The 27,592-nt window shown below is 37.0% G+C and overlaps 1 protein-coding gene across 1 annotated transcript; it reads right to left on the bottom strand.

Annotated features, from left to right (window-relative positions):
- Positions 1–354: 354 nt before the first annotated feature.
- Positions 355–25,685, bottom strand: LOC138813694 (vomeronasal type-2 receptor 116-like). The gene is made up of 6 exons (XM_070002079.1): positions 25,570–25,685; positions 7,278–7,563; positions 5,383–6,189; positions 3,744–3,971; positions 2,669–2,792; positions 355–1,277 (listed from the first exon to the last, which is right to left on the bottom strand). The coding sequence occupies exons 1-6, from the start codon at positions 25,683–25,685 to the stop codon at positions 355–357; spliced, it is 2,484 nt and encodes an 827-aa protein (XP_069858180.1).
- Positions 25,686–27,592: the final 1,907 nt, after the last annotated feature.

The following is a 27,592-nucleotide window of genomic DNA, read 5'->3' as shown; positions in this document are numbered from 1 at the left end:
GAAAGACAAAGACAAAGAGACAGACAGAGATTAGAGGACTTTACAAAATTGTGGTGTGTAGAAAGGAAGTTAGCATACTTAAACATTTGGAAAAATGATTGAAAGACAATAATGAACACACTAAAGTGGAGATGATAAAATTAAGCCTTGATTAAACTAGAAGAATAAAAATATAAAAGAATTCCAATTTAAATAGTGATCAACACCACTTGTGACTACAAATCCTACAAAAATATACAATAGGTACTAACATATTGAAATTAAAAAATCTATAATGTTTATTACTAGAAGGGGAAATTACTGTGGATTTAAAAATCAGAGCTTCTGAATAATAATCAAAAAATGAGTTTAATCTTAATAATGCTTGTTTTTCCTCCCATGTTTTTTATCCCTGAAACCATGCAGAGAATTTCTATTTGACAATTCCAAGATGATGTAGCACTTTGGAGCAAAAATACAGACTAGGAGTCCTGCCCCAGAGGCCAAGATGGAGAAGACCTCCACTGCCACCATGACCTTCCCTTTGGCACTGTGGTAGACAGGCAGGAAGGTGATCCACACACTGCAGAACACCAGCATGCTGAATGTCAGGAACTTGGCTTCATTAAAGGTGTCAGGCAGGTTCCTAGCCAGAAAAGCTACAGTGAAGCTGGCCAAGGCCAGGAATCCCAGGTATCCCAGGACACAGTAGAAGGCAGTGAGGGAGCCCTTGTTGCACAGGATGATGATATGACCATGTTCAGAGTGTACATCTGTGTCAACAAAGGGAGGAGAGGTTCCCAGCCAGAGTCCACAGAGTGTTATCTGGATAAGGGTGCAGATGGGGATGATGGATTTAGGAGCCCCTGATACCAGCAGCCACCTTATTTTTCTCCCTGGAGAAGTGGCCTTGAAGGCCAGAACCACAGTCACTGTTTTGGCCAATACTGTGGAAACAGCCACAGTGAACAAAACCCCAAATGTGATCTGCTGTAGGATGCATGTTACTGCTTTGGGTCGGCCAAGAAAGAGCAAGGAACAGAGGAAACAAAAGATGAGGGAGATGAGCAAGTTATAGCTGAGAGCCCTGTTATTGGCCTTAACAATGGCAGTGTCTTGGTGTTTCAAAAACATCCCAAGAACAGCAACAGTGAGCATAGAGAAGCAAAGAGCTATGCAGGCCAGAGCCAAGCCCAAGGGATCTCCAAAAGCCAGGAAACTTGCAACTCTCAGGAGGCACTTAGTCCTATGTGTGTTGGCATACTGATGATCTTCACACCTCAAACAATGCTCCATATCTGTTGAGAAGTATATACTATGGTTAGTTATTGTTATGAATGAGGTTAGTTCTTGTTATGAATTTCTTTTCCTTCACACAATTTAGGAAATTTTTCATTTACAGTAATTCTAAAATGTCAGCATTTACTATCATAAAATTATTTGCAATAACTAGTATATGTCTAATACAAGTATAAAAGGTCAAAAGTTATATACATATGACCATATAAGATTATGTAAAGTGAAATGAACTCCAAGACAAGGATATAATTTGTTTCTTCTTTCTCGCTTTTGTTTTTAACATACTTATAATGTACTATGTGATGTTTTTTGTTTCTTTTATATGTTCCTGCAGCATGGTATAATCCTTGTTTTCATTGTATTCAATTCTGGTGCCCTGCTTCATTTATATACACTTTTCTGATTTGGAGAGGGGAAGGGAAAAACAAAACACTTAAATAGGGATACAGGTCGACCCATTGTAACAATGAGATGAACAAGACACTATGTTGAAAACGAACTTTACAAATTCTGTTTGGGGTGTGGGGGGTAGAGGGGAGGTTTGGGGAGGTGGAAAGGAAGGAATGGTAGGGGAAAATCAAAGGAGGAGGCAACAATTCTACATAGGAAATGTACTCATTATCTTACTCATGTAACTATAACCCCTCTGTACAGTACTTTTACGATGAAAAACATAAAAATAAATGTATATGTGCTTTTCTAAACATTTTTCCATTTCCATGTTCTTCATTTGTTTTTTTATTAAACACTTACACTCTTAGTAACAGAATTGTGCACAGTTCTGCAATCTTATCGATAATTGTAATCTTATAGAATACAGTTTCCTGCATGTCTTTGTAAAACATTCACTTATCCCCATGGCCCCTTACCCTTGAATTGATCACATTTTGTTTGTGTCACCTGCTCACCTGTTAAACAGTGGGAATGGAGTGACCACTATGGACACTTTACAGTCATGCTTGCTTCTTAAACTAACTCCACCATTCTGGGCACTTGCCTCAGGCTAAGACTAGTTCTGGGCACTGAGAAATAAAGATATGCAAGATCTCTTTTTTTGTGTAGGTAAAATTTAACCTTTAAGATGAACATTGTCCTTAATAAGACATGTTTAATTACAGATTAGAGTATATACTTGTCCTAATGATTAGTGATAAGAAGGATTTCTTGGTATTACATTCACTGAAATGGACTAGAAAATATTACTGAATATGTAATCCAAAGCCATGACATTATATTCCAACTAGTAATAACACCACTTGTCAAAATGAAATTATGATCAGAGAGAAGGAAAACAGGCATTGTAATCCCAATATACAACATTGGCTGGACTTGTTTAGATTGAGGAAACCTAAGAAGAGATGAACAGTTGCTTCATAATTCATGGACTTACTTGTCCCATTAGCAATCTCATTCTCTGGGCAAGGGGTACAATCAAAGCAACAGGCAGCCTTTCCCTCCTGAGGAGATTTCCTGAATCCAGGATCACAACTCTTACTGCAGACAGAGTGAGGAGTCTGAGGAAAATCAATGATGTGTAGAAACTGTTCAGATTTACACCTCAAATTTCACAAAGTCCATTGTTTTAATTAATGGATTAGTAAACATAATGCTTCTATGCAGGTGAGTGCAGTTGATTAAATATATTATGTCATAGAGCCCATATTCCATGATTCACAAAGACATATGGGCTACAACCTTGATTTCTAGCCTGTTGAGTTATTGCAAAGAATGAGATCTTTAAAAGGTGGAAAGTAGTGGTGAGAAAGTAATTTCTAGTGTATAGCCCTCTGGGATTTTCTTGAGTTCAGGTCATTATATCTTGTCTCCTATTCATCTGTGACATGGAAAAGAGAAGAAGGAAGACCTCCTTTTTATAGTGTTGTGGGAACCCCAGGCCCATGGTATCTTCCACTTTGTTTGCCAGTGGCCATGATGTGGGAATAGTCTCACAGGTACCTTCAAGGATGGTACCTTCATCAAAGATGGGTAAGTAGCAGATCAATTAACCCTTGAGTGAACCACTTCAGAAGGGAGCAAAATGAATTTTAATACCACATAAGTGACTCCTCAGGTACTTTATCACAAAGCTAGAAATCCACGAGCAAAATTTAATTTATACCATATGGCAATATTTGAAATCATCATTGAAAAACCCAATTTATTGTTTTGATTCTGGGGCTTGAACTCAAGATCTGGGCACTGGATTTTGGCTGTTCTTGCTTAAGGTTAGCAATCTACTACTTGAGTCACAGTTATACTCCAGATTTTTGTGGTTAATTGGAGGTCACAGTCCCACAGATTACCCTGGGTAGGCTGACATATTAAACCATGATATTCACATCCCAGATATATGAGTAGCTAGGATTATGGGAGAAAATTGCAGGAACTCAGGCAGGTGTACATTTGAAGAGAGGCTTTTGCTTATTTTTGTGTTATTAAAATTATTAGGATTAGATCCTACCCACCTCTGTAGCTTCAATGGCCCACTCTACCATATTTTCAAACAAAGACAATTGATTGCCAAGGGGACCATAGGGAGAAAACTTTCCTACTTTCACAGCAAGTTCCAGCCCTTCTGGAAAATTCCAAATGTTCAGAATGTCATACTCTGGTTCCAATTTCCTTTTCTCATCCAAAATCACTTGATCTCCACTGGGATTGTGAAACTGGATGCTCTTCAGTAAAGGGTGCAACTAAAAGAGAGACATCATCTTATGTTGAAGTACATCCCAGAGTTAAGACAGAAAACCTGAACTAAGAAAAGTTACCAATTGCCTTTTAATGTCTGAGTCTGAATTCAAGAATAACACAGAAGAAAACATGGAGGAACAAAAATAATTTTTTGAAATAACCTTTCTTGATCACTCAGAAAAAGAATAGAAGGGCTTTTTACAAGAGAAACCATTTTGCTACAGCTTACCCCAACAACTACTTTTATGAATATCTAAAGTTTTAGGTTGCAAAATTTTTAATACCAAATGTTGAATGAATCTAAGTCACTTATGAAAAATATGTTCAGCTGGTCATCCTTTGATATGATTGAAGAAATTCAAGGGGAAAAGCTGAATTTATAATTTTCAAAACACTAGCTATTGACATGTTCAGATTATTGGTAACTAAAGGAATTCATAAGAAGTATGCTAGTGGCTCAAGAATGTAGTCCTTGCTAGTCAAGGGGCACAGATCAGACGATCTCACTACAAAGCCAGCTGGAACAGGAAAGCCCTTGAAAAACTTGTCTTCCATAACCTATTCAGAAGAAGCTGGAAGTAGTGCTTTGTTTCAGTGGTTGAGCAGTAGCCTTGAGCACAAATAGACTCAGAGACATAGCCCATGTCCTAATTTCAATCCCCTGAATAGACAAAAAATCATGTATTGAAATACAGAATATATTTTATCCTTGTTATGGACCTGTTGTTTCCCTAAGAGCATATACCCACAACTATAGAGTTCCTCAAAGACCTATAAACAAAAAGCATATCCTAAGGTTTTGAAAAGCACCTGAAATATTTATTTTTTAATATTAATCTATGTTTATTCAATTTTGTGTTTACAGTAGTTTCTGTCAATAAAAAGGAAAAAGCTTAATATTTGAGAAAATTGCTTCCAATACAGACATACATATATATAAATAAATATATATATATAAATTCATTACTATTAGCAACCAAGATATGTATGACATGTTTACAAACACACACACACACACGCACATATATATATATATATATGTATTCATTTATATACACAAACACACATGCATACTTACAGAAATTTTAATTTCGTACAGTAAGAAACCCCTCTGGAAGCTGGGTGCTGGTGGCTCAAACCTGTAATCCTAGCTACTCAGGAGGCTGAGATCTGAGGATCACAGTTCAAAGCCAGCCCAGGCAGGAAAGTCCATGAAACTCTTATCTCCAATAAACCACTCAGAAAACCAGATGTGGCACTATAGCTCAAATGGTAGAGTGCTCGCCTTGAGCTGAAGTGCTGAGGGACAGCACTCAGGCACAGAGTTCAAGCCCCACAACCGACAAAAAAAAGAAACCCCTCTAGAAAGAGTTTTTCCTCTAGGCATGTTCCCTCTAACATAGAAGACATTACCTGTGCTGGGGAAAGCACTGTTTCTTTTCTATTTCCCAGTGTTTGCACTTCTGTTTCATGAAGAAGCAGCTTATGGAGAGCCTGGGCCACAGAGTACACAGCATTGTATACATTGTAACTGTCTCCAGACATAGTCATGTCAAAAATATGCCCAGGCAACCAATCCAAAGAAGCATCATGAGCACAGTTGTCCCATGTCACACAGTCAGTCTCAGAATCTGAGCAATTAAATGACAGAAACCACAGCTTCGCAAGAACAAAGTCTTCAGGGTATTTGGAAGGATGAATTGCTTTGACAAAATCTGTAAATCCAGAAACATCTGCATAATGGTGCGTAAAAATAAGAGGTACATGCAATGAGCCTAGCATGAAATATTTCCTTTTCAGGGTGAAATCCCACTGTGAGTTCATGATACAAACTTTGCCTGTTATGAGTACTTGCTCAATACCCAACATTAAAGCTTTTAGTGAATCTTGATCACCATATATAATGAGAACACGTGCTGAAGCTTTATTTATGTCGTTGTAATTTCCCATGATATTGTATAAATGTTGCAGGTCTTGGCTTGAGATCACTACCTCATAGGCCACACAAAGTCTGTTCTTGGCCATCTCTTCTTTTAATTCAGCAAGAACCGACACACCATTCTCATTTTGTGAGGTCATCAGTCCCACCCAGTTCCAGCTGAAGTGAAGCAGTAAGGACACCATAGCAGTGGTTATTGAGGTGTCCTTTTTGGCCATCTGATAGAGAGCAGGAAACTTGTTATGGTCACTCAGGGATTGATCAAATGAACCAATGGTAAACTAAAGGGAAAAAAGTTGAATGCTCCATGAATGAGAAGATCGCCATGCATCACAATCTCTGAAGTATGTAAAGAACCAGTTGGTGGAAGGTAGATTTTGTTATAATTTTTGAAAAATAATTTAATTGTTTTAATAGTTGTAAAACATATGCATTCATTTGTAAAGTGTCTCTTGATCTTTGCCACTATTTCTATCTACTTCACATCTATATCATTCCCACGCACTCCCTGACTTTCTTAATTCAATTTTCACATGTGTCCATTGACTATATTATGTTTGTTTTCCTACCCATACATTCTGTAATCATCTGCCTTTTTATCTTATCACCTACCCCACTAAGTCAAGATAAGTTTCAGTTTTCTGGTGCTCATTTCTGGTGTCACTAGACCAGGAAAATTACAGCATGGGGTTCTACCCCTACGTATACCATGCTTTACTCTCATAGATTATCTATTTATGTAAATGGCTATGACTATTCCATATTTATATCATATTACCTATTCATATTTTAGATCTAATTTTCACAGGTGAGAGAATGCATTGACCCCTTCTCATTGTGAACAATACTTACTTCAACATAATATCTTGTGTGTGTGTGTGTGTGTGTGTGTGTGTGCATGGCACCAACCAATGGTCTTTTGCATTTATTTGGCTTTCATCCTCAAGACTGGTGCTGTATCTCTTGACTCATTCATTTTGTTCTCTTTCTGGTGAACTGGAGATACAAGTTTCCTGAGCTGCTAAGATTACAAGTGTGAGCCATCAATACTGTGCTCAACGTATCTTCACACTGCAAAGTCATTTTCCATTTTCTGGTTTATTAAAGAAATTCATTGATGAAACAATAAATTATCCATTTGTCTGTTTGAACTCTTCCATTTTATTTTCCAGACAGTGGATATAGATAGATATTTAGATTGATTGATGTTTAGATAGATGGATAGATTCCCCAATCTTTGAGTACTTGGCTTTGATACCACAAAATTTAATAGCTTTATAAGTCCTGTCTCTTCCTATAATTTTCTGGTAACACCTGGAATGACACCAAATTACGCATTTTTATATCCTTCCATACTTCCTACTCTCACCTGTGGAAATCTGTACAGTCCCAGCAATGTCCCAATCTGGTCAGATGTTATTACTGATGGTCCTGTAAGCACTGCTATAGACCTGCTGCCTCTCATACAGGAGTAGTTTGGAATCTTGTAATTCCCAAAGAGCCAAGTGAAGGGCTTCCTAAACACTTTCCAACCTCTGAATTGAACATCATAGACATCGAATCCCAGAGTCATGTTGGGTAAAAGAGAAGGGTTTTTGTTGATCTGCTCAATAGCAAAAGCCAAGGCCAAAACAAGCTGATAATCCTTTAAGATCCTGCATAATGAGCATAGAAATTGAGTCATTTTTTCAAAACTTAAAGCTTTGATGGATTGAATACTTGTTTCTTTGCCAATGAATATATCAAAACACTATCCCCAGTTGCGATGGAATGCGAATGTAAAGACGTATGGTTGTGTATAGAATTATGTAAGTATATGAAGGCAATTTTTTCCATGAATTATATTGAGAAATGCTTTTGTAAGCCATGAGAGAGAGAGAACTTCCCCCCGTTATCACATGAACAGCAGCAAAAATATGTTGTCTGTGGATTAGGTTTTGGTGAGGCTGAAAATATTCTGTTAAGGGCAATTCGGTCCACCTGTGTGAAAAATAAATCTTGTGTTTTGAGTCACTAAGTTTATATTATGTACTTATGTGACAGGCCAGTATAATGAATAATCAATTTAAGAGCAACTTTCAGAAGCAAAGGACTTTTAGTTGGCAATTTTGGGGCTTGAACTCTAGGTGCTGTCCCTCAGCTTTTTAGCTCAAGGCTAGCACTCTACCACTTGAGCCACAGCACCACTTCTGGCTTTTTCTGTTTATGTGTTGCTGAGGAATTGAACCCAGGGCCTCATGCATGCAAGGCAAGCACTCTATCACTGAGCCACCTTCCTAGCCTGCAAAAAGTATTTTTATGGAAGAACCTATAGCAGGGTGTGCTAACAGACACTAACTATTGAACAGTTCTTCCTGTAATATCAACCAGAAAAAGAGCTCAAATATGAGATGAGGGAGTTTTATTATTATGTATGTAGCAAAACAAAAAGAATGTATCCAATTCCAAGTAACTCCTTATGGAGAGAGGAACCTCCAACATGGGTGATGAAGAGAGAATTGTAAGCAAGCTTTATATTGAAATCCCAATTCTAAGTCCATCATGGTTCAATGCTATGATCACAATTCTCTTCCCAGAATATTCAGATTGTGATACTGAAAAGTATTTTTCTTTCTTTCTCTCTGTCTTGTCCGTGTGCAAGGGTGTGTTTCTGCCTGTACATATTCTAAAGAAATTAATATAATGAAATCAAAAGGCATTGTTATACAAAGGAAATAATGAAGGCATGATGGAAATATAGAAAGAATGACTCAACATTTAGTGTGGGTATATGTGAAAGCTTATCATGTTAGTGAAGTCTTCAAAACAGAACAGAATAGTGAGCTTGAACAAAAGTTGATTAAACATGCATCTATAGAGGTTTAAACTGTTAGTTAGAAAGAAGATGTATGAAAAATATTTGTCAAAATTTGACAAGAATATTTTCCAAAAAGTAACTTACAGTTTTTGGAATTCAGTAGATGTTTGGGCATGCAAAAAATTTTAAATGTATGTTCTAAATGCATATGGCAGAATTTAAAATTCCTAATGTAAACAAGGACACAATGTAAGATACCTAACAATGGAAGTATAATCAAAGTTTTGACCATGACATCTACAGTGTTATGAACAAGTTCTCACAAGTGAAATACATTTAAATGAAATATTCTTTAGGCTAAAACAGAAATTGGACCCATAACTTACAGTTGGACCCGTGTTTTCCTAACTGCTGACTCCTCATTAGAATCCATAAGAGTCAGGAGAACATTTCATGAGACTTTTACAGTACTAAAGATAAAAATATCTAAATTATACACTAAGACTATTGAATTACAAAGATATCCTTTAGTAATGTAGAAGGTATATGTTCTCAGACAAGACCAATTAAGAGAATGTATCTCCACCATGCCTTTCCTTTAAGAAATATCAAAGTAAATTTTCAGTCTATGTACTACATAATTTCTTTTTTAATTGTGAAAATACCTAAAGAGGGGTTACAATTACATGGACCTGGTAATGAGTGCATTTCTTCTTTTGTCCCCCCCCCTTTGGTTTATTCCCTGTTGTCACTGTATTTGATTTTGGTACCCTGGGTATTGTATATACATTTATCTAAACAAGAGAAGGGAAGGTGAGCAACAAAATAGTAAGACAAAGGACAAAGGGGGAACCAATGCAACAGCAATACTCATAAGACAATATGTTGGATATGATCTGTACAACTTGGGGGGAGCTTGGAGGCAGCAAGCAGGGAGGGAGATAAATGAGAGAGGAGTTACAAGTTATACAAGAAATGTGATCATTATCTTACTTATATAACTGTAACCCCTCTGTACAGCACCTTGACAATAAAATGTAAAAAGGAGAAAAAAAAAGTAAAAAAGAGAGACAAAACCATTACTAATCAAGGAAAAGACCCGAGGAAGTATACTCAACAAGTATACTCAACATGAAAACCCATCATAGAAAATGCTAAAACTCATGGAAAGTGAACAATTCAATATTGAGTAATCAGGAGGTCTTCAAAGATGCAATAAAGGAAATTTACTATATTCTAGGATTCAATGCAAATGAAACACCAACTCAATGTGGGTACAACAAAGGCAGTGCTCAGATGACAGTCCATATCCATGATTACTTGCATCAACAAATTAGAAAACTATCAAGTCAAGACTTTACTGACACACATCTAAAATAGGCCTGATACTTCTAGAAAGGTAGTGGTGAGGTGGTAGTGTCATCACAGGTGAATTACCAAGCTATCTCTGACCAAATAGAAATTTAGGTTCCTAGACCACACTCCACCTTCTGAGATCCATACCAATCAAAGTTTAAATGGACAGAGTCATTCTAAGACAGAAGAAGCTATCCCACCACAATAATGCAAAAGCAGAAAACAGCAAGGCAGCATGCACAACCCCACTGAACTACTGGAATCTAGGCCCTGTGCTGCCACAGATTAGGCAGGGAGACCAAAAAGAGGAGCGAGACACCACACAGTGGGGGCGGGTGGAGGAGACAGAGGAGAGTAGGGAGTAAATCAAGGAAAGGTGTTAGACATTGCCACATGAGGACACAGAAGTCCCTCACCAAGACTTCACTGGCCCATACTGGTTCCAGAATCTGTGAGTACACATAGAGGGACCCCAGTCTTAGAAGACCAGCTTCCTTTGGTGACCCAAAGTGCCCTGACTGAGTCCCTCCGGTAGCTGAAGAGAAGGGGAACCTATTTGAAGAAAAAAAAAACAAATTCTTTTCCCATTCCTTTTGCAGCTATAGAGGAAAGTTCCCCAGAATACTTCTCTGCCCCTCTGCTAGCAAACTACAGCTTCCAACTCAAAACTCTTGCTGGCTGACAACAACAGGGCACATAGCCAGGGAAGCATCTGTGAAAAGAACACCAGGACCTGTCCCTGTGCCAGCAAAGAACCACTCCCAATTTGCCCTAAATCTCCCATGTGTGGTCAGCAACACTTCTGGGAACAAATGCAGCCAGGGAGGTACCTGGAAAAATAATACCAGGACCTGTTCTACACAGGAAATTAATAAAAATTATTACATCCCCCATTATGTTCTCCATCCCATCATCTCTGATGGGAACACCTACATTTAACTCCAGTAACAACTAGAATCAAGTTGCAATTGGCAACTAAGGATCTTCCTCTAAAGGATCCTAAGTCAGGCCATTCCCAATGAAATTGTAGTGCAGAACAGCCCTGATTTCTGACACACTGAGCTGTGAATCTGCTTTTATACTTTTTCTCTTCCCGCACTCTTCTGAGAATGAAAATCTCCAAGATAAAAACCTGGGTCTTCAGATATGATGATTTGAAATATGTGTTCATACAAGATGATTTGTTGTTTGTAAAACAAACACATAAGCTAAACTACTCTTCATTATATAGCCTTTCTCTCTTCATAAGTAGAGCTGAAATCCAACAGTGGATAGCAATTACCTTATGTCTTTTAGAGAAGACAGCATTAGGGCTAAAAGAGCTTATTCCAGAAAATATCCAGACAAAGAGTACATGAATAGGAGCTGAGAATACACTTGAAAAGATACACTAAAAGTATTGCTGATAAACTTCATTAATGACAATTGAAATTAGGCATAAGAAAATTTGTGTGTGTGAGATCAGGCTAACCAAAAATTAATGGAAGTATTCATGGAAAACACAAGCAAGAACCTCATACCCTTGGGAAGGCACGAGCAAACCAAACGTCAAATTAATAGAGAGAAACAGGTAACAAAAATTAGATTAGAAAAAGGAACTAATGAGTAAATATGCCATAGAATGGATCAACTAAAAAAAAAGTAGTTCTTTGAAAAAATTATCAAACTTGACACTTAGCAAATTCTACTTAGAAAAGAAGTGAACAAACCTAAATTTACAAAATTAGATGGGAAATTGTGAACATCACAAGAGCAATATGCAAGATTCACAGTATTAGTAGGGGATTTTTCTCAGACCCTTATACCAATAAATTTGAGAACTTGGGAGAAATGGAAGCATCCCTAGGGAACATTGATAACCCCAAACTGAACCAAGAAGATTTAAGTCAAATAAATAGTCCCAAAACAAGTAAGTAATGAAATTCAAATGGCAATCAAGAACCTTCCATTAAAATAAAGCCCAGGACATTGGCCCATTTGTTAGGAAATGGAAAAACTTGGAAAAAATTATATTAAGTGAAGTAAGCCAGGCCCAAAGAAACATAGGTCCCATGGTTTCCCTTATTTGCAATATCTAGTAATGTATGAGTCAAGCGGAAAAGGTCAGATAATATGATGTTAGGAAAATAAACCCTTAGATATGTATTCTAATGTTTTTTTCTTCCATGCATTTGTTTCTAATGCATTTATAAGATTATCTCTTTGTTGCTTTCTATGTCCCTCCCCCACAGTATAACCCTGCTTTCGCTATATTTGATGTCAGTATAACTTGTGGAGGAGATGGGGAAAAACAAGTTATTTAAGGATACAGGTGGACCTGTTGCAACAATGAGAAGTACAAGTTGTCATGTCGAAAACGAGCTTACAACGTTGGTGCGGGGGGGGGGGGTGAAGGATGGGAGGATCGGGTGAGGGGGTGGGGGGGAGGCTGGGAAGGGATGTGAAGGGTAAACAAAGGAGGAGGCTGCAATGCTTGATAAGAAATGTATGCATTATCCTCCCCATGTAATTGTAACCCCTCTGTACAGTATGTTCACAAAAAAATAAAATTAAATTAAAAATAAAATAAAATAAAGAACAGGATAAAGTGAATTCAGAGCTGTATTATATAAGAATTTCAGAGAAGAATCCATTCCCATACTCCTCACATTATTGAATGAAATAAAAAGAGAAAGATCACTACCAAACTCATTCTATAAAGCTAGCATCATGTTCATCAGAAAACCAGGTAGAAACCCATCAAAAAAAGAGATAAATATAGACTCATCTCTTTGATGAACATTGACCGAAAGTCCTCAACAAAATTCTGGCCAACTGAATTCAACAACTGACCCAACCCTGTCCACCCCCCCAAAATTAAACATTATTATCAAATGGATTCATTCCAGGGTTGTAAATTTGGTACAATATATGGAAGCCAATTAATGTAATTCACCACATCAACAGAAGCAAGGAAAAAACCACATGATCATGTCAAAGGCTCAGAGAAAACACTTGGCAAAAATGCAATACCCCTTTACAATAAGCTCTACCAAAGGTAGGAATCCAGGGAATATTACTCAAGATAATAAAGGCTGTATATGGGCTGGGAAGGCGGCTCAGTGGTAGAGCGCTTGCCTTGCATTTTTGAGGACCTGGGTTCGATTCCTCAGCACCACATAAGCAAAAAGAAAAAAAACTGGAAGTGTCACTGTGGCTCAAGTGGTAGAGAGCTAGCCTTGAGCTGAAGAGTCGAGGGACAGTGCCCAGACCCAGAGTTCAGGCCCATGACTGGACTCAAAGAAAATTTAAAAAATTAAAAAATAAATAAATAAATAAAGGCTGTATATGACAAACCTAGATCCAGAAATATACTTAATGTGGAAAAGTTAAAACCATTCCCTATAAAATTGTGAACAAAATATGGATGCACACTCTATCCACTCTTCTTCAATGAAATATTGGAATTCCTAGCAAGAGCAATAAAGTAGGAGAAGCACATAAAGGGAATCAAAATCAAAGAAGAAATTCATATTTTTCATATTTGCAGATGTTTTGATCCTGTATTTAAAGAATCCTGTAGATTCCATAGGATTCTTACTGAGTTGATTGGAAACTCTGGCAAAGTAGCAGGGCATAAAATCAACCCACAAAAGTCAGTAGCCTTCGTGTGTGCCAACAATGAGGTGAGTGATACTGATTCAGAAAAACAGTTCTATTTGTAATAGCCTCAGAAAAATAAAATACTTTGGATTCATCCAAAGATGGGAAGCATGTATATTATGAAAACTTTAAGATGCTGAAAAAGAAAATGAAATAGACTTAAGGAAATGGGAAAATATGTCATGCTTCTGGTCTGGGTGAATTAAAGTCATTGTTAGATAAATTACATCACAGCTGAGGAAAGAGAGAGCAACATGTGGTATTCAGGCAAAGGAAAGGTTTATTTTCCTGCTCCAGGCTGCCTCTGGTCAAGTTGGAAGCCTGAGCAGCAGGGATAAAATTTAGGCAGAGAGGGAGAGGAAGTGGAGAGGGAGTAGGGGATGTAGATGAGGAGGTGGGAGGAATGGGATGATAGGGGGATAACAAAGGAGGAGGCAGCGATGCTGGAAAAGAAATCTACTCATCACCTTGCTCATGTAACTGTAAACCCTCTGTACAATATTTTCACAATAAAAACATTAAAAAAAAAGAGTTGAACCACAGCCTGGCGACGACTTATCAAGATCAGGGGCGGGAGAAGGTGTGACAACACCAGATGCTGATGTGGCCTCAGGGAAGGAAGAAGGTGACTGCCTCCAAGTGTGCCATTTATCTAGGTGAGACAAGTACTGAGGGAAGACAACCAAGAGGAGGGTGGAGTCTGCCCCACCTTCCCAGGGTGGACCTTACAGTCATGAAAATGGCAATTCTGCTTAGAGCAATATACTAATTCAATGTAATATCCATCAAAATCCCAATGATTGTCTTCAAAGAAATAGAGAACACAATCCAAATATTCATATGGAATAAAAGATTGAGAATAGGAAAAAATCCTTAACAGGAAGAAGAGTGCTGGGAAAATATCAACACCAAACTTCAAGTTTTATTACAAACCCATAGCAAAACACAAATCTTGGTGTTGACACAAGAATTGGCCTCAGCATTCCTGGAACAGAAGACAAGACAGAAATAAGCCCACAAACATATGGCCATCTAATATTTGATAATGTGCCAAAACACATCTTGGAAGAAAGCCTTTGTATGAATGTTATGGAAATATTCAATTTCTATAGTAAAATAACTGAAACTAGATACCCATAGAACCCTTTGCACCAGGATCATGTCTAAATGGATCAAAGACCTCAATATAAAGCCAGATACTATGCAAGTGATACACGATAGGGTAGGGGAGATGCACGACTTTTAAGCATGGGGCCAAATCCTCAAAGCAAACATTTAGAATCAGAACAAATCAAAGAATGGCTAGATAAATGGGATTGTACCAAAGCAAACAGTGTCTGGTAGAAAGGAATATAGAGAATAAGATAAATAGAAAGCCCACAGAATGGGAGAAAATCTTAACGGGCTATACATTAGACAAAGGTCTTATATCCAGAGTACACATAGAGATAAAAAATTAAACCCTACAAAATAAGGTTCCCCAAACTCAACAGCCCAATCTGTAAATGGGATAAAGATTGAAAGAGACACTTCATACAGGAAAAAAAAGAATAGTCAATAAACACATAAATAACTGTTCAACATGTCTAGCCAAAAAAGAAATGTAAATCAAAATAACATTGAGATTCCACTTCATTTCAGTTAGAATGGCCTTTATCAACAAAACTGACAATAACAAATGATGGTAGGAATGTGGCCCAAAAGCAACCCTATTAAACTGTTGCTGGGAGCGTAATCTTGTTCAACCAGTATGGAAAACAGTATGGAGGTTCCTTTCTTAAAAGACTAAATATAAAGCTTCCATATGACCCAGCAATTCCTCTCCTGGGCATTTAACCAATGGACCAAAAATCAGGTCAAACTAACACCGTAAGAACAACTACGTTCAAGGGAGAATTTATAACCAAGATATAAAATCAACCTAGATGTTCGTTGGTGGAAAAAAGAACAAGAAAATGTGGGAAATATGCGCAATGCAATTCTACTCATCCATCAGAAAGGATGCTACTGTACCATTTGTAGGAACTAGAAAGTTTCAGAAAATTAAAGTAAGCAAAGTAAGTCAGAGCCAAAGAAATAAAGGCTTCATGTTTTTCCTCATTTTTGGTAACTAGGACATGTCTATAAATCTAAAAATAAGCACACTAAGTCACTTAAACAGATAAATAAATGTGCACATACTTGGAGATTATTAATTATTTAGGGACCTAGACAATAACATAAAGAGGCCAAAGGAGAATATGCACAGGAATGGTGGACACAGTCCTCGTACCTATGTACAAGTTACTATGTAAATAATATAGTTTGAAGTGAACTGTAGGGAAAGGAAATAGAATGTATTTTTACTTCACATTGTGTCTGCATTTTACTCTCTTTACCTTTTGTCTTATATTTTGTTTGTATTTGGGAGGGTAAGAGAGAGCTCATAAAAACTGGAACAGATGAGAGGTGTGAGTGGCTCATGCCTTTAATCCTATTTACTCAGAACACTAATATCTGAGGATTGTTGTTCAAAACCAGCCCAGGCAGACAAGAGTGTGACATTTGTATTTCCAGTAAACCATGAGAAAACCAGAAGTGGTGCTGTGGCTCAAGTAGTCAAGCACTAGCCTTGAGCTGAAGAGCTGAGGGGCAGCACACATGTCCAGTGTTCAAGCCCTAAGACCAACAAAAAGAGAGGAACAGGATGAACAAGTTCAACACTGATTCTCACTAGACACTATGTGGAAAATGAACTGGCCATTTGTGGTTGTAGTCAGAAGAGAAAGAGTGAGACAGTGATGGGAAGGGAGACATGGTTCAAATGAATTGTACTCATTACTGATTACCTAACTCAGGTAACTGTAACCCTTTTCTATATCAACTCTACAGAAACACTAAAAATAAAAAACTAATAAATAAAATAAAATAAAATAAATGAACAGACCCATCACAAACAATGTTATTGAATTAAAAATAAGAGACCTCCTTTCCAGAAGCCTAGGACCAGATGGCTTTATATCTGAATCCTAAAAGACCTTGAAAGGAGAATTATCACCAATACTTCTCAAAGTCTTGAAATACAAAGGGACAGAACATTACTCATTTTGTGCAGCCAGCAATATACTCATTTCCAAACCTGATAAGATCACATCAAGAAAAGAGAACTTCAGACTTATCTCCTTGATGAACATTGATGCAACAGTTCTCAAATCAATACTAGTAAATGGAATCCAAAAAGTGATGAAAAATTCATACACTAAGATCAAAGTGGATCTATCCCAGTGATGCAAAGCTGGTTTAACACAGGTAAGTCAATCGACTAATTAAAACACATCAGCAGAAGCAAGGGCAAGAAGACATAAGCATCTTGATTGATGCAGAAAAAAGCCTTTGATAAGATCCAAAATCCATTGGTGATAAACACTCGGGAGAAGCAAGGAATCCTTGGAACAGTCCTCACTAATAAAGGCTGTATAAGAGAAACCTATAGCCAGCATTATGCTCAATGTTGGACAAGTACAGACATTTCCTCTAAAATCATGAACAAGACAAGGATATCCATTCTCTCCATTTCTCTTCAACATAGTATTGGAATTCTTAGGAAGAGTAGTATGCAAGAGACAAACAGGATACCAAAAGGGTAGCAAGAAGTAAACCTATCCCTTCTCACAAATGATCTCATAAAGTACATAATGGACTCCAAAATCTCCTATCCCAAGGTACAAGATTTGACCTAGAACTTTCGCAAAAGAGCCAGGTATGAAGTCAACCCCAGAATATTGTCTCTTTCTTTATGCTACTGTCAAGAGGATCAAGGCTGAAATTCAAAAAGAAACCTGATTTGTAATTTCCTCAAATTATCCAATAGGTGAAGGACCTCTATAGTGAAAACCTTAAAATTTGAAAAAGAAAATCTAAAACTACTTAAGCAGATGGACAAGATCTGTTAAACTCATCGATTGAAAGAGGAAGCATTGTGAAAAAAATCACAATAATGTCCAAAGTAATTTACAAATGCAATGCAATATCCATCTAAATTCCAACAAAATTCTTCAAAGAGAGAAATAAAGCAATCCAGAAATTTATGGAAAATAAAAATGACAATGCATACCAAAGCAATTCTTAGCAGTCAGAACAGTGCTGGAAGAATAACATTACCAAAGTTTAAACTCTACTGTAGAGTCATAGTAATGAAAAAAGCTTAGTCCTGGCAAAAATAGACACCAGAAAATCAATGGAACAGAATAGAAGACTCAGAAATGAACTCAAAGACCTGTATCCATCAGATATTTGATAAAGGAGCCCAAATTATAGGCTGAACAAATGATGCTGGAAAAATTGAACATCCATGTGCAGAAAACTGAAACTAGATATCCATACATCACCTTATACAAACATCAATTCAAACTGGATGAAAGACTTCACTGTAAGGGCAGAAATTGTGAGAGTTTTATAGGAAAGGGAACAAATAAAATCTTTCTGAGGAAAATTCCAGAATCAGAACTAAAATAGAATGGATTAAAGGGTCAACAACTAACTTAAAGTTTTCTGGACTGCAAAGGGCATAGCTAACAAGCTACATAGGAAAAAAATAAAAAATTGTGAGGTTTTGTTTACCAGCTATCCCCGGAGAAGGGCTCATATACAATATATACTTTGAGATCAAAACATTGAATCATCAATTGAACAGCAACCCAAGTAATAAAATAGAATTAGAGAAGATTATGAAAGAGAATATAAATAGAAAGATGAGGGAACGGGAGATTTTTTTCCAACTATCCATCATGAAAGACCTCATAACCAAAATACACTTAGAGCTCAAAATATAGTTAAAACTCAAAAAATATACTTATCCCTCAAAGAAACAGCAACCTGAATAATAAATTAGGTAAAGAATTTAAGAGAGACTTCTTATCTCATTGCTGCAAGGGTCCACCTGTATCCCTATTTAAACAATTTGTTTTTTCCCTTCCCCTCCCTAAATAATACCAACATCAAATACATTGAAAACCGGGATTATACAGGGGGGGTGGGAGGGGGGCTGGGATTGGGAGGGTGGGGGGACTTGAGGGGGTCAGATGGGAAGGGATGGTAAGGGGAAACAAAGGAGGAGGCAACAATGCTTGATAAGAAATGTACTCATTACCTTGCTCATGTAATTGTAACCCCTCTCTATGGTATTTTCACTATAAAAAATATATTGAAATACAGAAAAAGAGACTTCTCAGAGGAAGAAGTAAGAATGGCTATTAGCCAAATGAAAAATGTTCATCAGTCCTGGTCATAAAGGAAATGCAAATCAAAACAACACTGCCATTGCACCTCACCCTATTTGGAACGCAAACTTTAAAGAATACAATAACCAATGTGGGCAAGGATGTGGTCAAAAGGGAACTCTATTACATTGTTGGTGGGAATGTAAATTTGTTCAACCAATCTGAAGCAGTATGGAGGATCCTCAAAAAACTAAAAATAGAACAGCTTTAGAATCCAGCATCTCCACTTCTGGGAGATCCTATACAGCACGAAACAAGGATACACTAATGCTATTAGCACAGTCATATTTATTGCAGCTTTCTTTACAATAGTCATGATAGGAAAGCAGCCAAGATGTCCCTCAGTAGACAAGTGGATAAAGAAATTGTGGTCTATTTACACAATGGAATTGCTCTTCTATTACAAAGAACGGCATTAAACACTTAGAGACACTTGGAGAAGTTTATGTTAAGTGAAGTAAACCAGACCCAGAGAAATACAGGTTGCATGATTTCCCTCATTAGTGGGAACTAGAATATTACTGGGCAGCAACAAAGCTTTTAGCCATGGGTTAATTGAGATATAATTTAATCTATTAAGAACACAAATAATGTAATTCCTTAGAAAGTAAGTCAAAACCCACAAAAGGAGTAATGGAATACTTGTGTGATGTATACACATAAATAAACATAAAGTATACAAGAATTGTTAGATGGCAAAAATTCTATAAATTATCTAAAATCATGAAAGGTGAATGAAATTGTGTGGTAGCAGGTGTGAGTAAGAATGTTCATAGTGGTGGGCACTGGTGGCTCATTCCTGTAATACTAGCTACTCAGGAGGCTGAGAATCTGAGGATTGTGGTTCAGAGCCAGCCTGGGCAGGAAAGTCCATGAGACTCTTATCTTCAATAAACCACCAGAAAAAGGGAAGTAGCACTGTGGCTCCAGTGGTAGAGCACTAGCCTTGAGGTGAAGAGCTCAGGAAAAGCACCAAGGCCCAGAGTTCAAGGCCTACAACCTACAAAAACATGTTAACAGGGGTGAAATTGATCAAGGGGTATAGTATCAAGAGGCTCTGTTGAATGGAAACTCTTTTGTACAACTACCTAAAGAAAATAAAATTTAGAAAAATTGTATGGAATTTACTAGTAAATGTGATGATACATTTGAGCTGAAAATGTTCTAACATTGTAAATATACTAGAGAAATCATGCATGTCAATCTTATGAAGAGGGAAAATTATTAATATACCTCATTATTGCTATAATACACAGATATTCAATATTATAAATGATGGAAAAAATACAAAGCAGTGATAATTTTGATTTGTATTTCTTGAATATTTTAATCTTAATATGGTACAAGAAAAATTTTCACAAATATTTAAATAAAAAAGTTTCATTACAGCATTTCTGTAATTAACTTAAGGATTTGGTCAAATACCTCCACTACTTGTCTGTGTATTTTCACTTCTTTCATTCTTATCATCATGTATAATTGTCTTCCGTCCAAAATTGCTTGTTGTAACCTATATTAATCTCCCTAAGTTCCACAGAATATATAACAGACAAATGAAACCTTGTGATCCAAAAGTCAAAACTCACTACTATTGAACTCACTAAACAATGAAGTCTCTAAAAGGAGAGAAAGGGTAGAAGAAGCTTCAATTGACTTGTCGTACTTACTTAATGGCAGTAGTGAGAAGTGATTTGTCAATAATGACTGGGTATGGAAATGTAGAAAACTCTACCAATAAGAGTTAGAATGGCTGAATGAATGAAGCCTCCAGTCCAAATGATAGGTTGATTCCAAGAAACTCAATTCACTATCAATGGCCCTCAATGACTTTAAGAAAGGAAGGTAAGCCAGACCCAGAGAAACATAGGTTACATGGTTCTCTGAGTGCAGTGGGTATAATGTACCTATAAAATCTACAAGTAAATAAAATCAATGGTGAAAGACAAACCACATGGACATGATAAATTACACAGGTCTCTAGGCATTCCTCACAGTGAGAACAAAAGAGAATATTCTGTGAAAAGGAATATGAAGGCAAGGTGCAATACCTATGTGCAACTGATGATATAAAACAAGATTTGTCTAAATCAATTGCAGGAAACAGAAAACAGGTTTTTCTTGTATATTGCTGTTTTGGTTTACCATTTGTTTGTTCACTCATGTGTCTTAGGATAGGCATGAAGCCACAGAAATGGTGGAACAATGGGTAAACAAAAGAAATGGTGGGACAAAGGTTAATTGTGTGGAATATAAACTGTAGAAATGGTAGGTGCAGATGGGAGGGAAATAGTGAGGGAAGGGGAGATATTGTTCAAAAAGAAACATATTCTTTGGGGCTGAGAAGATGGCTCAGTGGTAGAGTGCTTGCCTTGCCTGCATGAGGCCCTGGTTTCGATTCCTCAGCACCACATAAGCAGAAAAAAAAAGCCAGAAGTGGCACTGTGGCTCAAGTGGTAGAGTGCTAGCCTTGAGCTGAGGAGCTGAGGGATAGTGCCCAGGCCCAGAGTTCATGCCCCACAACCAGACCCCCCCCAAATAAGAAAAATATTCTTCATCTTACTTATGAAACTATAACCCCTCTGTACATCATTTTTACAATAGCAATAAACAACATATAGAATGAAAAAAAAAGAGTGGAATAAGGCAGTCTATGGAAATGAAAGCCAAAGGAGCACAAAAGTATCCATAATGTATCACATCAAATAGTCTTTAATCAAAACAACCAAATGTGATAAATTCTAATGCAACAATGATGGGATCAAATCAACAAGGTGACATAACCATTGAGAATATGTATTAACACACCCTTCAAACACAACTCTGTTTAAGCCAATTTTGAGATAGTACTAATACAATAATAGCTGAGGATTTTCTAAAGATCATACAGACAAAATCCACAGCGAGTTATAAGAATTATTTTTCAACCTTGATTTGATGAGCCTCATGTACATCTACAGAACATTTTCTCCAATGTCTAAATAAATCATCTTTCATCAACATACTGACCATACTCAAGGAGAGATCAGGGGATAGGAAAAAGAAGAAAGCAGATTTTAAACATTCTGAATGTATATCAGGCACACATGCAGCTAACACTGCAATTAGACTGGAAATTAACATGGAAATATGCATGTAACCTGAAAATGAAGTGAGTTATTTTTCAACCATAAATAAATAATTTAATGTAATCAAAAGCATTCAAGTTAAGGTTAATGCATGATGAATAAGCTACTTTGCAAGGAAAATTTCAAGAATTAAACTGATCATTGGAACAAACAAAAATCAAAACAGTATATGGGAATTCTATAGATATAGAGGAGGAATAAATTGAAGCTGTAACAACCTTTGTGAAATCAGGAGTACAGATATTTTACTAAAGAACTATGCTGCATATCCAGGAATTAGAAAAAGAAACTCAAACTTAGTGGAAGAGAGGAAAGAATCAAGTAGAAGAAAAAGAATTAGAGTATGGAAACTCACTAGCAATAATCAATAATGAAAGAGTAGATTCTACACAAACAACAGAGTGATAAGACTGACCTAGAAATCGTGAACCATCTAAGGGGGAAAATTACACATGTCAGCACATATCTGCATGCCAGAATCAGTATGGTGAAATTTGCTACATGATTGAAAAGTCATCTACAGTTTCAGTTCACTTTCTATCAAAATTCCTATCACTTTCTTCACAAAAACAGAAGTGGCAAAATGAAATTTTATGAAAAAGGAAATCCTCAATTATCCGGAGCTATGTTCAGAAATAAGAGTAATTCTGAATAACCCTATACCTATATTACACTTCTACTGCCATGACAGAATCACTGAAAAAAATTCTGATGAAAACAGACACATAGATCAAAGAAACATAAGATGAAGAAGAAATTGTAAACAACAACAGTATTTGATTCTTGGAGAAGTTGCCAAATAATATATAGCCTAAACATGGCACCCTGAGCAAAAGGCATTGTGAAATACATATCCTGGTGTGAAACACTGAAATTAGATACTGCAAATTTTTTAACTCAAAATTAATTAGTTCATAAGACTGGAACTTTGCAAGTAATAGAGAAAAATGCAGGTAAACATATATACCAAAGTATCTTAAAAAGACTTAAACAGCAATAAAAGTACAGCAAGAACTAAGCTCTAATTTCACTAACTTGTGGAATCTTTTGTCTCATTTGCAAGGCCCTAAATTCCACTCTGAGTACTGAAGATGTAAAATAGCTGTGGTTGTTTCCAATGGAAACTCTTCAGCACAATGAAAGAATCTGTAGGACAGAGAAATGAATAGTTAAAAATCTTGCTCGTTATTCACCTCACAGAGGATTAATAGCAAGTGTCAACTGACTCAAAAACTTAAATATCAATAGGAACAAAATCCAAACGAAGAACAAACCCTTAAAAAATTAAAAAGTACAAATAAAAAATCAATAGTGAAAGAAGAATTCCACCATTTGAGCAAATCCTCAGTTACACATCAACCCTGACAAAATTTGCATGATCATTGAAAATATATAACAGTTACAAATTGGAGATTCCTGAAGAAATTAAAACTGCTTCTACTGGTGGCTTATGCCTGCAGAAAGGCAGAGAAACAAGGATCCTAATTCAAAGCAAGGTGGGGCAGACACTCTTTCTCTCAAGTCAACCAAGAAAAAGCTAGAAGTGGAGGGCTAGCTCAAGTGGTAGAGTATCAGCTGTGAGGGCAAAAACCAAGCAAGAGTACAAAGCAAGCCAATCACTAGTGCCTCCTTCCTAGTTACCTCTGAAAGAAATTAGAGATATGGGAGAGAAAGAAGGCTGTCAGTCAAGATATACAAAAGAGTATATGACATGCGGTATGGAAATACAATAGGAACCAATTATTTGGGACAAGCAACATATTATATCCAAATTAGTAAACATCACCTTAACATCATAGGGCACAGATTTGAAGCACATCTCTAACTACTTATGTCTAATTGCAAGGCTCTATTTATGTACAAGAAAGACTTATTGGATAAATCTTGCTGTCTGTTATCAATACCATGCATAAAATGTTATTGAATCTGACCACACTTTACTACATATATGTGGGTAGCTAAGAAAACTCCACTGGCTGAACCATATTACTGAATGGGACTATATTAGCATGCTCACAAAAGTCCTCAGATATATTTTTGGTATTAGGAGAATGAACATCATCTGAGCATGAGTAAAGAGTGGGGAATAAAAATGATGAGTTAAGCTAGGCACTAGTGGCTCATGAGTGTAGTCTTAACTATTTAGGAGACTGAGATCTGAGGATAGTGTTTTGAAGCCAGCTTGAGCAGGAATTCAACTACCCAAAATGCCAGATGTGGAGCTGTGGCTTAAGTGATAGAGCACTGTCCTTACGCAAAAATGTTCAGGGATGATGCCAAGAGTCTGAGCTGCCAGCACCAGTACAAAAGTAAGATAAACATGCCAGTGACATATAAAGTAAGGACTTAAACCATCTAAAGCACAGAAGAGAGCAATTCCTATCTTGTGATCTCTGCTCTCAAATGTGGGCAGCTCTCTCAGGCTATACCTGTCACATAAGTACTTGAAAGGGAGTGCCCATGACTGAGACAATGACATTTGTCTTGAATAGGAATCAGCTTGCTAAAATTTCTAGAAGTTCTTAACAGTCATTATTCTTTTCTTACTATTTTTAAGATAGCTATTTCTAGTGAGACTGAGTGTTAGAGACCAAATTCCAGATTATGCATGTGCACAAGTAAAGCATATCTCATTCTGGGCAGATAAAACTAACCCACAAGGATTCTTTATAATGCTGAGCTGCCTGGTTAATGCCCGGTTTGTGGAGCCTAGCTGACATATAATAATGATACAAGGCTTATTTTGGAAGAGAAACTACTTGTCTATAGTAAGAATGTGTGTGTGTGTGTGTGTGTGTGTGTGTGTGTGTGTGTGTGTTTATGGAAGTCCTGTGATATGAAATTACTGCCTGGACACTGTCTTTGAGATTTTTAGCTCCAGGATTACACTCTGACAATCCATAGCATCACTTCCATCTTTGGCTGGTAAATTGGAGATAAAAGTCTCACAATTTTCCTGCCTGGCCTGGCTGCAAATCTTGATCTTCAGATATCAGTGCCATGAGTAGTTAGGATCATAGGCATGAGCCTCCAACCTACAATACAAAATCTTATCAACGTTCTCAACATATAGGTGTTACTAAAGCAAAATTCTTAGAGTACTAGCATGGGAGGAAGAAACATAGGAACAGCCTTTCAGTAAAGATGTCATGCCAGTGACTCAGGTTGATTGTAATAGCATTACATTATGCAATCACAGCTGAAATAAAGGATAAACAGGGATGCTTAATAATAAAGTGAAGAATATATAGAACTGGAAAAGAGAAGCTGTATTGAATGCAAGAGAATCCTCTTCTACTAGCAGGCAGAACATCACTCAACAGTACATGTTAAACAAAACAATGAAACTAAGCTGTTCTTGGAACAATAGGGATGAAGAGCAGTGTGAAGGGAGAACATTAATGTGTGCACCCAGAGTTCTTTCAACCATTGTACATCTTCAGAATATAACAGCAACTGGGAATAAAATGATGAGTTACTTACGGTGTGAGGTCACCTTGCCTGGAATCTTCACTGCTACCATGATCAATTCCCAAAATGTAGAGAGGGAAAAACCCAGCGATCATCACATCTCCATCCATGTGTGCTCGTTGCTTCATTGTGGAAAAGCAGCTGCTGCCAGCCAAGGACCTAACAAGGAGGGGAAGCTGGAGAAGAAGGAGGGTGATAGTCAGAAGGAACATCCCTGATTCCTCTGCCAAGCAAAAATTCTGGCTGGAAGTGAGACCCAAAGTTTCAGATACATATCTTCATAAATCATTTTATTTGTTCCTATGTGTCTTTTTTGGACAGAGATCTACATTATAGCTCACTATACATCAAAGCTTCTTGTGCATCCCCTGAAGTAATTTGTAAAATTATTCCCTGCAGCTCTACACCTGTGGCCTTCATCCAGGCAAAAAACATGAGTTGGAAGCATGTTTACAGGTGAGCTTTCTTCACGCCAGATGCTATGATTTCCTTCAAGCTCACAGATAGTGAGACCCCAGAGATTGAGTTATCTTGGAAGTTTAGTTTTGTCCAACATCTGTGTCAAGACACTATTTGCCTGAAAGCTATCTGGGATGATGCAACTGGATTTTCTCAGAGGATGCAATGTGCTGTGCATGGTGAAATGTCCCGAAAAAGTCTATGCCTGTGAGATGACAACTAAAGTTATGAGGGCATCATCCCATTCACACATAATGTTGATGACAGCTACAGAATATCGGTGGTTGATAGAAGCCAGTTTTAATAAGTATTCCAAGTGTAGTAGACCCCACAAATGCTCCCCATTTAATGTTAACTGAGGAAGCAATGATGCTGCAGAAACCAACTGTACACATAATTTAGTACATAAATCAATTGTTCAAACTGCATAATTTTCTTGACTGATGAAAGAAAAAAAACAGATACAAGTTTGGTGTCAGTGGCTTCTATCTGTAACTGTAGATACTCAGGAAGCTGGGAGGTGAGAATTGTGGTTCGAAAGCATCCCAGAGGGGAATGTCTGTGAGTAGGTTAACTTCAATTAACTACCAAAAATTCTGAAACAGTGCCGTGTCTCACCTGGAGAGCATTGTCCCCGAGTACAAAAACCCAAGGACAGTGTCTGGTCCCTAAGTTCTAGCCCCAGGACAGGCACATATGTACACATATATTCATGTGTGTGTGCATGCATACTGCCCCCCCACACTACACATAGACATGGACCCAAATATCACATCTTTGCAAATAATACCCTATAGTTTAAACAGCCAAAAGATTCTAATAGAAGGCTTTACACCAAGATAAACTCACTGATGAATAAGAGGTCCATGTAATACACCATCTGCCACAGCCTCCAAAGACAAGTACTAGAAGCTTAGATAATACACTGAATTCCTTTGCCAGTCCTGAAAACCAAAGAAGAAAGAACCAGGGATGATCATAGTAGATGACAGAACTCCCCTTTTCATGGATGAAAATAACAAAAAAATTCAACAAAAATGAATGGTGGGAACAAAACACACATCATGTCTTCTGTTGGAGTCAATGGGTTAATGGTGATTGCTAATATCTTCAACACAATCAAAGTATTGATATTCATTTTTGAAAATAGGATCATGAAATTTGTAGAAATTATTTTAATGAAAAGAGGGGTTATTTGGAATGTATCTAAAAAGAGAATGTTGTATATATATGTATATATATATGTATATGGAAACATCAAAATACATTAAAATGTCTTTAAATTCTGTTTTTTTTACTTTTTTTAAATTATAACTTATCTTGAAGTCATTGTACAAAGTAGTTGCCTTTGATCAAAGCAGTATTAACTCATCCCTCTCTTATCCTCCTCTTCATCTTCATTTTGTGGAATCCACATTGGTTATGTGACTGCATTCTCACCTTCCCTTCATTTGTCCAACACTTTCCCCTGACTGAACCCTACAACTTTTAAGTACTTGCTTCCTGGTATTTTATTTTGCAGAACATTGACTTTGTCATTATAAGGAATTACAGTATGTGAGTTCTTCCTTGAATC

Source organism: Dipodomys merriami, unplaced genomic scaffold (genome assembly GCF_024711535.1).
Source record: "Dipodomys merriami isolate MVZ:Mamm:240054 unplaced genomic scaffold, mDipMer1.0.p SCAF_6, whole genome shotgun sequence".
Classification (NCBI taxonomy): Eukaryota; Metazoa; Chordata; class Mammalia; order Rodentia; family Heteromyidae; genus Dipodomys; species Dipodomys merriami.
This window is presented reverse-complemented; position numbering and strand designations above follow the sequence as displayed.

Bases quoted from the DNA above. Each gene is read 5' to 3' on its own strand.
- LOC138813694 (XM_070002079.1), bottom strand. From the start codon at position 25,685: ATGAAGCAACGAGCACACATGGATGGAGATGTGATGATCGCTGGGTTT. The intron at 6,190-7,277 runs GTGAGAGTAGGA...TTTTCCCTTTAG, and splicing joins GACTGTACAGATTTCCACAG to TTTACCATTGGTTCATTTGA. The intron at 1,278-2,668 runs GTAAGTCCATGA...ACTTCTCAACAG, and splicing joins TGAGATTGCTAATGGGACAA to ATATGGAGCATTGTTTGAGG.